The 14,604-nt window shown below is 53.5% G+C and overlaps 1 protein-coding gene across 1 annotated transcript; it reads left to right on the top strand.

Annotated features, from left to right (window-relative positions):
• Positions 1–3,450: 3,450 nt before the first annotated feature.
• SLC29A2 (solute carrier family 29 member 2) lies at positions 3,451–13,678 on the top strand. Its single transcript, XM_069066402.1, has 13 exons — positions 3,451–3,734; positions 4,118–4,223; positions 4,464–4,545; positions 4,967–5,127; positions 5,377–5,516; positions 6,295–6,429; positions 6,664–6,761; positions 7,561–7,645; positions 9,091–9,203; positions 9,438–9,543; positions 9,884–9,969; positions 10,231–10,430; positions 11,208–13,678. The coding sequence occupies exons 2-13, from the start codon at positions 4,195–4,197 to the stop codon at positions 11,317–11,319; spliced, it is 1,347 nt and encodes a 448-aa protein (XP_068922503.1). The 5' UTR covers positions 3,451–3,734; positions 4,118–4,194; the 3' UTR covers positions 11,320–13,678.
• The last annotated feature ends 926 nt before the right edge of the window (positions 13,679–14,604 follow it).

Genomic DNA, 14,604 nt, shown 5'->3' with positions numbered 1-14,604 from the left:
AGTCTGGACCAGTCTGGGGAGCTGGGGCAGGGGAATAGAATGAGGTCTGTGTGGGACATGTGGAGGGGAACATGCCTATGGCGCCACCTGCTAGAGAAGTTCACAAAGCAGTCGTTGATAGGAGACCAGAGATTAGGAAAGATCAGGGCTGATTCTCAGAGATTCATACACATGCAGATCCTCATGGAACACATGGGAGTTGGTGAGGCAGAGCTAAGGACCAAGCCCCGTGGTTGGTGCGTGTGGCATGTAGAGAGAACCGACAAAGGAGACAGAAGGGGCATCCAGACAGACAAGAGGAGTCCGGAGAGAGAAATTCACAACCCAAAGAGGAGAATGTGATCAGGGTTGGGATGTTTGGCAGTGAAGAGATCCTTGAGAACTTGTGAGAGAGTGGTTCCAGCGGAACAATGAGGGTTCAGAACAGAGAGGGAGTAGAAGCAGGTGACTTTTGCAAGTTTATCCACAAAGGGGAAGAGAGATAGAGACTGACAGCTAGTGACCCAGCTTGGATCGAGTGAGGCGCTGTTTTTTTTTAAGGATAAGCAGTGTCTGCAGGAAGCAGGGAAAAAACCGCAGGTATTGAGAGAATGAAGATTAATGAAAGAGTGGAGATGATGGTGGAGGAAATCGGCTGGAGAAATTGGAAGGAGATGGGATCAAAGGCACAAAGCAAAGGAAAGGATCCCCCAGAACCCCAGGGTCTTGGCCAGGTTCACAAGCTTGGCTTTCTCTCTGGCTCCTCACTCTCACATCATGTCTCTGATGAGACCTGTCCATTCCACCTCCCCAATGTCTCTTGCTGCCATTTCCTTTTCTCCACCCGGTCAGCGCTGTAGTTCCAGCTCTCATTACATCTTGCCAAGCTATTGTAGTAGCCTTGGAATCAGCCTCCCTGCCATGGATCTCTCCCCATTCTTGTCCATTCTCCAAATAGCTGCCAACATGATTTTCCTGATGACCAGATCTGACCATGGACCCTTATCCCTGCTCATTAAATTCCAGTTACTCCTATAACCTGTAGGATCAAAATAAACTTAATCTGCTAATTTAAAGCTGTTTTCCTCCACACACAGTATGATCCAGCCATATAGGCTTACTTGCTGTCCCTCAAACTGACTGCTGGGAAGGGACTTCACAGGTCTTCTTGTCTGACTCATAATCACAAATCCCTCTCTGCCTGTCTTCCCCATCCCAAAGTTTCTATCCCTCTTGACTTTATCATTATAATCATCACACTAGGAAAGTGACCTGGAGTTGGAGTGTGGGGACTCCAAGACATAGATCTACAACTAACTTACCATGTGTCCTTGGAAAAGCCATTTCCCCTCTTAGAGCCTTGGTTTCCTTATCAGCAAAATGGAGATAATATTTGTGGAGAGGGTGACCAAGAGGGGACAGGTCAAGAGATAGCAAGGTAGAATTAGAGAGCTTGGACTCAAATTACATTCCTGCTACTTTCTAGCTGTGTGACCTTGGGCAAATTAATTTACTTCTCTGTGCCCTCCAAACCTATGGCCCCATGAACTCAACAGCTAAAGGATGAAGCCTTTGTTCTTGATTTAGATCCTCCCTCTGGACACTCCGAGTTCAAATATGACCTCAGACTCTTATTAGCTGTGTGATCCTGGCCTTGGGTGATGCTTAGTCTGTTTGCACAGTTTCCTCATCTAAAATGATCTGAAGAAGTAAATGGCCAACCACTCCAGTATCTCTGCCACAGAACTCTAAATGGAGTCACCACACAAGTGAAAAACAATTGAACAAATGTTTATTAGCACAGAGTAGCTGAAAGTCCAAAAATAAAGATGAAACTACCCTTGACGTCAAGAAGTTTACATTTCTCTGGTAGGTATGATACATTTACATTAATGAATGAATAAAGCATTTATTTAGCACTAACCATGAGCAAAGTACTGAGCCAAGTTTTATGGTTACAAGCAGACAAGAAAGTCCTTGCCCTCAAGGGGCTCCCATTCTAATGGGGAGACATCATATAAGGAAGGTTTCAGCTACAAGTGAGATGGAAAGGACCCATAGTCCTTAGGGGGCAAGAGTAAATCAGATGGTCATATTGTTGTTCAGTCATGTTCTGACTCTTCCTGACCTCATTTGGGATTTTCTTGGCAGAGAGATACTGGAGTGGTTTGATGTTCATTTCCTTTTCTAGCTCATTTACCAGATGAGGAAACTGAGGCAAATAGTTAAGTGACTTGCCTAGGATCACATGGCCAATAAGCATCTGAGGCCAGATTTGAACTCAAGAAGATGAGTCTTCCTGACTCCAGGCCCAGCTCTCTATGCCCAAATTAATCAATTTAATGCCATTTCTTTAATGTCGTTTTCCATTGATCAAACCAGATCAGTTTCTGGGTTTTCAGTAGCTATGGCTGCAGTGCCTGCTGGAAGTCGGTCTTTGCTGGCTTAGTGTTCACAGGGCCTGCTGCCCAGGGGGATAATGAAGGGAACCCTCAGATACTCTTGGGCTCTGGGGCCTGGGCTGTCCCCATCAGGGGCTGAGGGGAGATGGTGGCTAAGGTGCTGAGAGGGGTTTGGCTCAGCGGCATATGCCGCTGTGCTTGACCCTCTCAGGAAGCCTTGTTGCTTCGGTTAAATTGGCCTGCCTGCCCCATGGATGATGGTTGATTGGCACTTGGTGGGGATGGCTGCCCCCTTCTCTGCAGGAGCTGCCTACTTGCATATGGCTTCACGGGCTGGACTAGAAGCAGAACCAGTGGGGGTGGGGGTGGGGAAAAGCCATTAGCACAGTGCCGGGCAAATGGTAAACACAATAAATATTGGCTCCCTTTCCTTCCCTTCTTTTTCTGTTTATCCGAAGCAGGTGGCCAGCAGTCGCTGCTGCTGTGGAGCGAGCTCGGTGTCTTCCTCCACAATTTCTTCCCTCCCCCGCAGCGGGGCCCGGGCTGCAAACAGGTCGGTGTGGGAGGGAGGGGTGCATGTAGATTTATTTACACATAAGTAAGTACAAGATTGATCAAAAAGAGCTCGCGGTGATGGGGGTGGGGGCGCTGACCCCTGGGGGGAGGGGGATCAGGAAAGGTCTCCCATGGGAGTTGGTCCTCTATTTGAACTTGAAGGGAGCTGGAGGCTCCCAGAGGCAGAGGTGGGAGGTTGGGCCTTCCAGGCCCCGGGGACAGCCTGGGCAGATGGAATGCTGCGTCGGGAGCAGCCAGCAGGCCGGTGTTACTGGCTTTAGCGTGTGTGGTGGGCAGAGCTGGCTAATGTGTAACCAGCCTCTGAAGGCAGGCGTGAACCAGATGGCAAAGGGTTTTCAAAAATCCCCAGGAGCCCGGGCTCACTTCATCATCCTCGCCGCGGTGGGGAGGTAGCTTCCAAGTGGGGAACAAAGAGGGTTTTAACTTTTCCGCTACTGGAGCTGGCCTGGCCCTTCCTGGTCACGCCGGGGGGGGGGGGGGGGCAGGACACCAGGACCCGAGCCGAGGCCGTGTGCTGCGGCAGGGCGCTCGGCACTGTGGGGCCGGGAGCTGTCCACCTGAGCATCTTTCAGCTCTGCAGACGGGCGGCAGCCGGAGGCGGGCTCGGTGGGCCCGGGAGCAGAGGGGGACCAACGTCACGTGACCCCCGCCCCCCCCCGCGGCTCAGGCCGAGGGAGGCCGCAGTCTCTGCAGCTCGGCCGCAGCCACCTTGTCCCCGCTGTCCTTGGCCGGCCCGCCCGGGGGCACTGTGCCCTCCGGCCCCGGCGGGGGACACAGGTGAGCAGCGGCTGCCGCATTCGGCTCCTAGGAGGAGGTGCCCGGGGCCCGGGGGGGGGGGGGGGGGGGAGGCCGGGTGGGTGGCGGGGGGGGGGGCGGCAGAGGGACCAAGCTTTGGGGCTCTGACGCTGGGGTCCTGGAGGCTGGGGCTGGGGGATCGGCGGAGTGGGCGTAGGGGGTGGGCTGCAGGCACCCGACCAGACAGAGGTACGAACTGCTTTACATCCCCAACACCCCCATACCAGTCCCCCCCGCCCAGGGCGGGGAGCGCAGCCTGAACTGATCAGTGGGGGGAGGGGTGGGGGGGGCTGGCCTGGTTCCCTCATCCCCGGCGGTGTCCGGCTCCAGACCCCGCCTCTGCTGCGACTTGGGCTCTTTTCCAGGTGAGCCTCTCGTCCAGATCCGCTCCATCCCGGCTCCAGCATCCCTCCGACCTGGCTCCTTCACCCCGAACCCAGCCATGGCCCGAGGAGACGCCCCAGAGGATGGGTGAGCACGGGCGGGGAGCGTGGGGCGCGGGGCAGACATCCTGGAGAAAGAGCGAAAGTCCCCAACCGAGAGCGGCGGGGCGGGGAGTGGACTACAACCCCCATCAGTCCCGCTCCCTGGGTTGCCCAGGACAGCGTGTAGGGAATGCTGGGAGTTGTAGTTTACACTCTCGCAGAGGGGGTGGGGAATGCTCCCGGTTTCTGACTTTCCCCCCTTCCCCACCCACCTGGGTCCCCACAGCTACCACCTGGTCGGGACCAGCTTCTTTATTCTTGGTTTGGGGACCCTGCTGCCCTGGAACTTCTTTATCACTGCCATTCCGGTAAGAGTAACCACCTAACGGACAGACAGACGGACAAGGCCAGGGGAGGGGGTGGTGGTGCTGAATTCAGAGACCCAGAGGAAGTGAGATGTGGGTAATACTTCTGTATTCATATTCGTGAGATCGTAGGGCTGACAAGGGACCTCAGAGGCATTCTATGCAAACTGCCCCATTTTACAGCAAGGAAAAAAGTAAGGCCCAGAGAGGATAGAGACTTGCCCTGGGTCACATAGATGGCAAGCTCCTATCCCTCAGTCTACCAGCTCCTAAGGCCAAGATGCTTCCCACTACACCACGCTGTGTTTCTGGGGATGTTGCGACTCAAATTTGGCTCCTGGCTGCATATTGGCCAGGGCTACCATCTGGCCATCAATGAGACTATGCTGGAGGTGACCCTGGCTTCCTTCTCCATCCCCCTCAGTACTTTCAGGCTCGGCTGACCATTGTCAATGGCACAGGGGAGCCCTCGGAAGGCAACGTCACAAGCCCTGGGGATGCATTCAACTTCAACAACTGGATGACTCTCCTGTCCCAGCTGCCTCTCTTACTCTTCACTCTCCTCAACTCTTTCCTTTACCAGTGGTGAGCTCCACTTCCCTGGGGAGCCTCAATCCCACTGAACGTACACTTATTCCTCGCCTTTGCCCTTACTGTGTCCTAGTCCCATTAGCCATTGCCCCTCAGCCACGATCCTTAAAGACAATCCTCCATCCGCTCCACCCAGCCATGCGCACTGCTTCTCTGCCACTTCCTTATCCTCTCCAAAGCTGGCTCTTTGTTAGTGGCACCCAGACCAGAATAGGGGCCACAGCTATTTCTGGTCATGCACAGCATCCCAGAGATGATGCGCATCCTCGGCAGCCTCCTGGGAATCCTGATGCTCTTCATCCTGACCGCTGTACTGGTCAAAGTGGACATGAACCCTGAGCTCTTCTTCTCTGTCACCATGGCTTCCATCTGGTTCATCAATTGTGAGTGACATATGTGCAGCCTGGGCCCTCACCACTGACGTCTTGCCTCCCTATGCTGGCCCTGGGGATTCCCCAGCCCAAGTCTGGAGGTGGGACAGATCAACATAGTCCTGCAACCATGAAGCATCAGAGCTAGGAGAGCACAGAGCAGAGATAACGGCAGAACTGGGAGAGACATTAGAATATGGAACATGAGCTGGGAGTATCCTTAGGACCTAGAACCAAACCTAGAATGTCAGGGCTGGGAGGGGACATACAGCATAGAATACCAGAACATGCAGTGTCACAGTCTAGATGGTTCTTAGAACAAAGAACCTAGAATTTCAGAGCCAAGATAGACCTTAGAACCTAGAACCAAACCTAGAATGTCAGAGGTAGGGGGGAACATCTAACATGGAATGCCAGATCTGGTATGGTCTTTAGAACCTGGAATTTCAGAACTGGACTGGGATACTTCATTTAAAGAGGAAGAAACTGACTTGTCATCCCCATTTCCTTGAGGAGGAAAGTGAATTCCTGAGGGTTCTAAGGCCTGGACAGGCATTGCTGGGGCTCCTTGAAGAAAGTATCTGGGTAGTTACTTCTTCTGTTCTGTGCAGAGAGAATTACCCAGTTTGCAAAGGACTTTGAACCCTGTTCACAGACCCCCCTCCCCAGGAGAAAAGGATCTTGCCCTCAGGCCCTTGGCCACCCCAGCCTCTCCCTTGCCAGGGCATTCAGGGCTCTGCTCCCTCAGGGGCAGTGCCCAGTGAGGACCATGGTTTGGCTTTCTCCCCAGCTTTCTGCGCCATCCTCCAGGGCAGTCTCTTTGGGCAGCTGGGGGCCATGCCCCCTACCTACAGCACCCTTTTCCTCAGTGGCCAAGGCTTAGCCGGGACCTTTGCTGCTTTTGCCATGCTGATGTCCATGGCCAGTGAGTGTGGGCATAATGTTGGGCTCTGGTTGGGGAGGAGGCTGGATATAGAGGAGGAAGAGCTGAAGACAGGGCCAGAACTCCTGGGTTCAGGGTAGTGGGTGGAGAAAATGCAACAAGATGAGATGTGGGAATCTTGGGACCCAGGAGGCCCCAAGGGCCAGAGCTCTGTGAGGCTCTGGGATGGGACCCAGGCTGCCTAGGCTGGGCTCTCAGCTCCTATTCCCATCGTAGGTGGAGTGGATGCCCAGACCTCTGCCCTCGGGTACTTTATCACCCCATGTGTGGGAATCATTGTCTCCATTGTCTGCTACCTGTCCCTGTCCCACTTGGTGAGCCAATGTCCCTTTCCAGGTCCTGACCTGTGCAGGCCCCCCCACCCCAGCCAACTACATCCTGACCTTGGGGGTCCGGGTAGATCAGGGAAATCAAGCCTGGCCTCTCTTGCTCTGGAGAGAGCTGCAGGGGCTCTGACTTGGGGGTCAGAGGTCCCCTCCCCCAGCAGCATGCCTTCTCCTGAAGGACAGTGGACTTGGGGAGCCTGTGTTAGACACCAGATGACTGACACAAGGGGGAGGTGAGCCCTGCAGCTCTGGTTTTTGGACTGGCCAGAGGGAGCTTCCTTAGCCTCCACCTCCCCTTCTCCTTCAGTCTTCTCTGTCACACGTGGAGGGAGACCACAGCACAATGGAAAGAGTCCTGGCTTTTAGAGTCAGGGGACCTGCTTTTGAATCTCACCTCTGGAACTTCCTTATTGTGTGACCTTGGAGGGACAAGTCCCTTCACTTCCTGGCCCTAATTTCCCCCTCTTAGATGGAGAGCTCCTCTCCAGGCCCAGCTCTACGATCCCATCGATAAAAGCTGATGGCCTCTCCAGTCGTCTCTCCACTGTGAGCCTGTTTCTTTCCTGGGCTCTCATTGTCTCATAGATGGCCCTGGGAATGAGTCCCTTTCAGCTCTAGGGCCAGGCTGGACCCAATGAAGAGACTGGTTTTGGGAGCTGTCTCCTGGGGCCTCAGACCCTAGATGAATAGATCGTGAGTTCCTTGAGGACAGGCAATCCCAGCATGTAGCAGAGTCCTGGTGCCTCATGTCCTTCACAAAGGCTTGGTTGGGTCTGTGTTGCTACAGGAGTTTGCCCGCTACTACCTGGACAAGAAGGCGCCCCACCCACAGGCCTATGAGCTGGAGACCAGGGCTGAGCTACTCCAAGCTGGTGAGCCAGTCAGGGCTGAGGGTGGCACAGGGAGGTGGGAGTGGGGGACAGGAGGGCCCCCTCAGCCCAGAAGGCCAGCATCCCACCCCACCGGCTACCTCTCAGCTCCCTGAGAATGTCTGGGATGCTTAGAGAAAAGACCTCTGACCCTGGAGTCAGGAGACCTGGAGATGTAATTACTGGTCATGTGAGCCTTCCTCTCTCTGAGACTCAATGGCCTCCTCCACCAAATGGGATTAGCAATAATATCACTGACTCCCTCAAAGGGTCTCTAGGAGGTTTGTCATGATTAATATAATGTTATTCTTAAATAGTATAAATAATGCAATATGAATCATTTTATTAATCATATATAATATTAATAATATACTATAATATTATGATTTATTATTACTCAGACTCATATGGCTGATCACCCCTGGCCTGCTGTGCTGGATTATCCTTTAATGTATCAATCTTCTTTTCTCAACGACATTGAGGGTGCCCGTCTTAGGTCCCCAAGAAGCAAACAATACAGTTTGATGTTACTGTCTGAACAGCCCTAGCACTTATAAAGAAGCTTGCCCAAAGTTGCTAGGAATTACCCAACTGTTGCTGATATGTGGAATACTGCCCTGAGGCTCACTAGCTGTATGACCCTGGGCAAGTCATTTAACCTTCCTCAGACTTAATTTCCTCATCTGTAAAATGCAGAGTATAGTGGCACCTGACTCCCGGGGCTGGTACATAGGTAAAGGAAATCTGAAAGTTGTATATTCCTGCTGGCTATCATTATCATTAACTCTCCACTGACCATGGGCTAGGGACTGTCAGAGCTGGAGGGGACCTCCCATACCATAGAGTCCTAACCCTCTAATTTAAAAGATAAGGAAATTAGGGCCCAGAGAGTTCAAGTGGCTTGTCGGAGGTCGAACTTCGAGGTAGAGGCATGGACAGCACTTGAACCCAGACCTCTTGAGTTAAATTATATCCCCAAGGAAAGAACACAGGTTGGAGTGGGGAGGGCCCTGAGGCAGGGGGATCAGAAAGGGATCATTGGTGGAGCCTGTGCTGGAGGCCAACTGCAGGGGGGAAGGGGAACAAGATACAAGAGATGGCACAACATGCCCACAGCAAGGTTTGGCAGCTTACGGGCATTGTGGGGCGAGGGGGCGCCAGGAGGCCAGCAGTGCCTCATTCAGACCCTGACGTCCTGATCAGACGGTGGAGCCTTGGGGAGCAGCAGGAGAGTTTGGGGAAAGGGGATTGGGCAGGGAAGCAACAGGTTCGGTCTGGAGTAAGCTGAGCCTGAGATGTCTATGGGCGTCCTCCTTATAACATCCATGATGGGAGAGGGCCTGGAAGACTCCTTTTGGCCCAAATCTATGCCCCTAAGAGCCAGACCTGTCTCCTGGGCCCACTGGATGACTGGTGCTTTAGCCTGGCTCATCCCCTCTTTCCCCCAGATGAGAAGAATGGCTTTCCTGGGAGTCCCCAGAAGGCAATGCTGGCCCTGGAGCTGGGGGCAGAGAAGGAGCCCAAGCCTGGGACACCTTCCGTCTTCGTTGTCCTCAAAAAGGTTTGCTGCACACCCCAACCTGAGAGGGGGAGACTAACTCCCATGAGCCTCTGGGACTCCTGCTCCCCACGCCCCTTTCTTTAGCCAGGTCTGGCGTGACCTAAGGATCCCAGGTAGCTGTGGGCTCTCCCTAACCCACCTTTCTCCCTGGGTGGGCAGCTGTGGGCAGGTTGGGCAAGACCTTTGCTGCCTCCCCCTCCCACCCCTCCAGACAGAGGCTCTCCTGCTTTGCAGATCTGGGTCATGGCTCTCTGCATCGTGCTGGTGTTCACAGTCACCCTGTCCGTCTTCCCAGCCATTACTGCAATGGTGACCAGCTCCAGGGGTCCCGGAAAGTGGAGTGAGTGTTGGGGCAGCAGCTGAGATCAAGGATGGGGACTTTGGGTGAAGAGAACGCCAGGGAAGGGAGGGAAAATCCATCTCAAAACCTGGGACTGTGGTCTGGAAACCAGGCTGGGTCCACAGAGCTGCCGAGTGGACAGAGAGCTGGCTCAGAGTCTGGGAGGCATGACACTTACCCGCTGGGTGACCAGACCAAGTATTCCCTTGCCTGGGCCTCAGTTTGCTCATCTGTCAAATGGAAGGTCCCTTCTGTCCTTGGATCTGGGATCCCCTGACCCATGAGACTTAAGAGAGGCCCCAACTCTCCTCTGAGCCTCTGGGCCCTCTCTCCTCCCCAGGCCAGTTCTTTAATCCCATCTGCTGTTTTCTGCTCTTCAACACCATGGACTGGTTGGGAAGAAGTATGACCTCCTACTTCCTGTGGGTGAGTGTCCCAGACCCATGGGAGAGTCAAAGGACCTTGGGCTGACAGTCCCCTCAGGTTGTCTGGGAACCAAATGGAACCTTCACTCTGTCTCCACCTATAAAATGAGGGACACAGCCTGGAGAGTCCCAGAAGACCTAACCGCTCCGTGCTTTTTCTTCTGGGATTCCAGTGCTTGAGCCCTGGGGAAGGCCTGCTAGGAGGTGTCTGGGCTGGGCTGACCTGTGGTAAAGGGTGCGCTCTGTTGTTCTTGGCCCCCAGCCGGAGCGGGATGGCCGCCTGCTGCCGCTGCTGGCCAGCCTGCGTTTCCTGTTTGTCCCCCTGTTCATGCTGTGCCATGTGCCAGAGCGCACCCACCTGCCCGTCCTCTTCCCGCAGGACGCCTGCTTCATCACCTTCATGCTGCTCTTTGCACTCTCCAATGGCTACCTCGTGTCTCTCACCATGTGTCTGGCACCCAGGTGAGCTCAGGGATGAGGGTGGGTGGCAGGGCAGAGGAGAGCTCCTCCAATGGAGAGGCAAGACGGGCCAGCGGAAAGGTTGTAGGAGCTGAGTCTGAGTCCCAGCCCAGTTGTCACCTAGCTAGATGACTTTGGGAAAGCTCTTTAACCTCCCTGGGCCTCTGTTTTCTCATCTGTAAAATGGGGAGGCTTGAACTAGGCGAGCCCTGAGGGCTCTTCCAGCCATAGCATGAGGAAATTCTTGCTTTGAGGAGGGGGCAGAGCCAGCTTTCCTGAGGTCAAGGTGCACCTCGCAAAACCTAGCCATACTTGTGGGGAAGTCTGCCTTTGGGGAGGCTGCCTTAGGGTCGTGCTGGTTGAAAGGCAAGTAGCCTGGTCCAGGTTCAGTGAGATTATAGTAAGAAGGCTAAGAAAGAGTCTTGACCCCAGGAGGGAGAAGACACAAGGGACTGCCCAACTCCATTTGGGGAACAGAGGTGAGTAAACAGCTAGGAAGGTTTCCTCAGAGATCAGAAGGCATCATAAGCCCCAGAATTCCAGAGTTAGGGGGGACCTTAGAAACTAGCATGTCCCCACAGAGCATCAGTTATCCAAAGAGAGCTTGGGCTCCTGTGTCTTCCACCTCCACTGGAGGGAAGGACAGGCCTGGTTTGGGGAGACACTGGCGACCTTGGGAGACTTGGCAGCCTGGGGACCTGGAACCAAGGAGTGCCCAAATATGAGGGCTACAGAGAGCTGGGCCCCTCTTCTAACAGTTGGTCTCCCCCTTCTTTGCAGGCAGGTCCTGCCCCATGAGAGTGAGGTGGCCGGAGCCCTAATGACTTTCTTCCTCGCCCTAGGCCTCTCCTGTGGGGCCTCTCTTTCCTTCCTCTTCAAATCTTTGTTGTGAAACAGCCCCATTTCCTTCCTTGCCCTGATGGGATGGGGCTGGGAGCCTTCTAGGGGCTGTGTGGTTTGGGGCTTGGGAGAGAAGAGAACTGAGAATGTGGAGTTGGTCATAGACAGCGACTGTGAGAACAGGCAGATGCAGTGCGGGTGAGATCTCCACACCTGTTCTGCACACCTGATGGATTCTTGGGAGGGAGCTGCTCCATCCAGCAGCTTCCCTCTCCTACCTGCTAAGGAAGGTCTATGATTTGGCAGACTTTTAATAGACTGTTAAGGGGGATGAAAGGCCCCCAACTTTTCCTGGTCCTGGGCAACCCTCCAGTAGCTCTTAAAAGGGGCTATTTGGCCACCTGACTGGTAGGTGCTGATCTGCCCTGGAGGCAAGGGGATGGACAAGATGACCTCTGGAGGCTCTAGATTTCTTTTTGGGGAACCCCTTCCCTTGGACATTGTTTGACATCCCATTCTAGGGAGCCCCTAGGCTCAAGCCTTGGGAGAAGTTGGGAATTTTACTGGGAATCTTTCCTTTGGGATGAAACTTTAAAGGGAGCCTTCCTTTCTTGAAGAAGTATTACTAGTGAGGTCTATGCCAAAGGTGAGCCCAGCTTGCAGCTGTTGTGAGCTGAGTTCATGACTGGTGTGGCCACTGTCTCTGGGTGAGATCTGAGGCCTCACTGCAGGGTTCCAGGGCCTGCTCCAGGGAGTCTTCATTGTTCCATCGCTCCTGGGGTTGGGAAAATCAGGAAAGGGGAGGGAGAGCTCAGTCAGCAAGCCTTCAAGACCTATGTGCCAGACCCTGTGTTGGGTCTGGAGCCTGTCCTCAAGCACTTTCCATTCTGCAGGGAAAGATAAGCACATTTTGGGGACAGAGTGCCAGAGACTGGTAGGAATGGAGTTTTGCCAGTGACTCAGGGAAAAAAGCAGCCTCGATTGTCCAGAATCCCCATCACCCGCCTATACTAGGCGCCAGCACCCTGGTTCCCTGGCTCCTGATGCTGCCCAACACATAAGGCTGCCTCTCTGGCCCCGGGACCTGGGGTAGCTTCTGGAAGTTGGAGCCAGGGCTTCTAGGAGGTGCTGTCACACCCACTAGGACCATTCCCCTTTCCTGCAGGAGGTGCCTTGCCTCTGCCAGGCTGTGGCCACAGTACTTAACACCTGAGCAGGAGCCCATCCCATACTCTCTTCCACTTATACAGAGGGCCTGTGCCTTCTATTTTCAAGGCACTTCTGCTAGCATCTCTGAACAGTCCCTTTCCACACACACAACAATGAACACTTCTGGATGAGGCAGGCATTGGATTCAGAGTGGGTACTGGAGAAAAATGGGAGTCCAGCTCTTTAGAGAACAGCATTCCATTCCATTAGCATTTATCAAGCACCTCGTATATGCATGAAGAAGACAGAAAGTTTAAAGAAAATGATGCCCTGCATTCAGGGTTTTTATAGTCCTGTTGGGGGATTAAGACACAAGCACAGATAACCAATATGCATTTATTAAGTGCCTACTATATGCTAGGCACTGTGCAAGGGGCTAAAAATACAAAAAGAAAAATGAGACAGTTTTCTCCCTGTCTACCAGGGGAGACAGCATGTTCAAACGTAATACAGGATATATGCAAGATGAAGCTAGTGCCAAAGGACTGGCTGAGCTGGGCAGCTGGGGATCAGGAAGGACCCTGGACAGCAGCATCAGCATGTAATAGGGAGAGAGCCAAGGACTCCATGCATAGGGAAAAGTAGACTAGGAAGCCCATCACACAGTAGGAGCTGAGCTCTTTCCCATGTGCTCACTTCTGGGGGCCCACCCAGTCCCTGACCTCAGGGAGCTCACAATCTAGAAGGAAGGTAGGACCCCCCCCAATGCCAACAACTCCAACATGGTAGTGGTTAGGAAGAACCTGGTGCTTGGTGCTCCACACTGGGGGCTGCAGGTACAAGACCTGCCCCTCCAGGGAAGAACAAAGCAGAGAAAGGAAAGATAGGTGACTCCATCTAGGGATCAGTCTGGAAATGGTGGGCTTGGTCATCTGGCAGGCAAGACCACAGCTGAGGTGAAGGCTTGGGAGCTGAGGGAGGCTGGCTCAGGGGCCAGGGAAGTCCCTTTCCAAGGGAATGGAACACACCAGAGGAGGGGGTTTAGGAGGCTTTTAGCTTTTAGCCTCTAACAAGTTATGTCCCTCTCTGGTCCTCAGTTCACCCACAAATCACAATAGGCAGATTCTGATTTTCATGGCCCCATGTGATTGAGGAGTCAATACCCCAGACTAGGCTTCCTCCCTTCTCTTCCCCCAGGAAGCCCCAGATCAGCTACCCCAGCACTTCTGGAGAGAACTGATGTTTGGTGTTGAGAATAAATGGCTGGCTTTTTACAACAAATCTGTCTATTCCTGCCTCTTCTTGGACATGGCTGCCTAGGCCATTGGTGCAACCTCTGGCCTTGGGCTTGAACCTGGTTCTGTCCAGTCAGGGCCCTGTGTTGGACATGCAATGCCTTCAACATGAACTAAATTGATTCTCAGCTAGGCATCCCTTATGGAGTCCCCTCTGTGGGCAAAGAAAGCTGGGAAGGAGATAGAGGGGAAGCAAATGGTAGGGCCCCACCCTCATTAAGCTTAAGAAAGATGGTTCCCTGGGGCCTGGTGGGGCAGAGGTGGGGCTTGGATATTGCTCATTGAGTGGGAAGGAGGATGTCCAACTAAACTGGCGTGGGGCGAGCGCTGGCACCAGCCCTTCTGCCCTGGAGGCCAAGTCTTGGATGATTTAAATGATATGGCAAATGAAACATAATGAGGTCTGAAGGTGGTGTTGTGGCTGTGACTAGAATGCTGACCTGGACTCAGGAAGAGCTGAGTTCAGATTCCGTCAGATACTTGAATGAGTGCCAAAGCACTGATTAATCATTTAGTATGTAGGAAGCATTGAGCTAAGAAGTCAGACTGTGACTGCCCTCCAGGAACTTCCATTCCAATGGAGAGGCAACACATGTGGAAGTTGGATAGAAAGGTCCCATGGTCCTTAGGGGGCAACAGCAAAGCAGATGGCCTGACCTCTTCTTCCATATCATTTCCACGGATAAAATCCCATCATTTCTCAGTCTGAACCATTTGACACTGGGCTGGAAGCATCACTATTGCCCAGGCTCTTGGGCTCAGTCTTGGGCTGTCTCCATCGCGTCTAAGGGGAAGGGGGGCATGGTGATGGTGGAGGGAAGGACTGACTGGTACATGCTGCCTCCTATCTCTGCTTCAGGGGGTCTGGTTGCTTCCCATACTGGCTGTGGGAC

This window comes from Petaurus breviceps, unplaced genomic scaffold, assembly GCF_028583685.1.
Source record: "Petaurus breviceps papuanus isolate PSGF00001 unplaced genomic scaffold, PetGlider_PUasm1.0 90721, whole genome shotgun sequence".
NCBI classification, from domain to species: Eukaryota; Metazoa; Chordata; class Mammalia; order Diprotodontia; family Petauridae; genus Petaurus; species Petaurus breviceps.
Note: the sequence above shows the minus strand (reverse complement) of the source record. Positions and strands in the feature narration are given on the sequence as shown.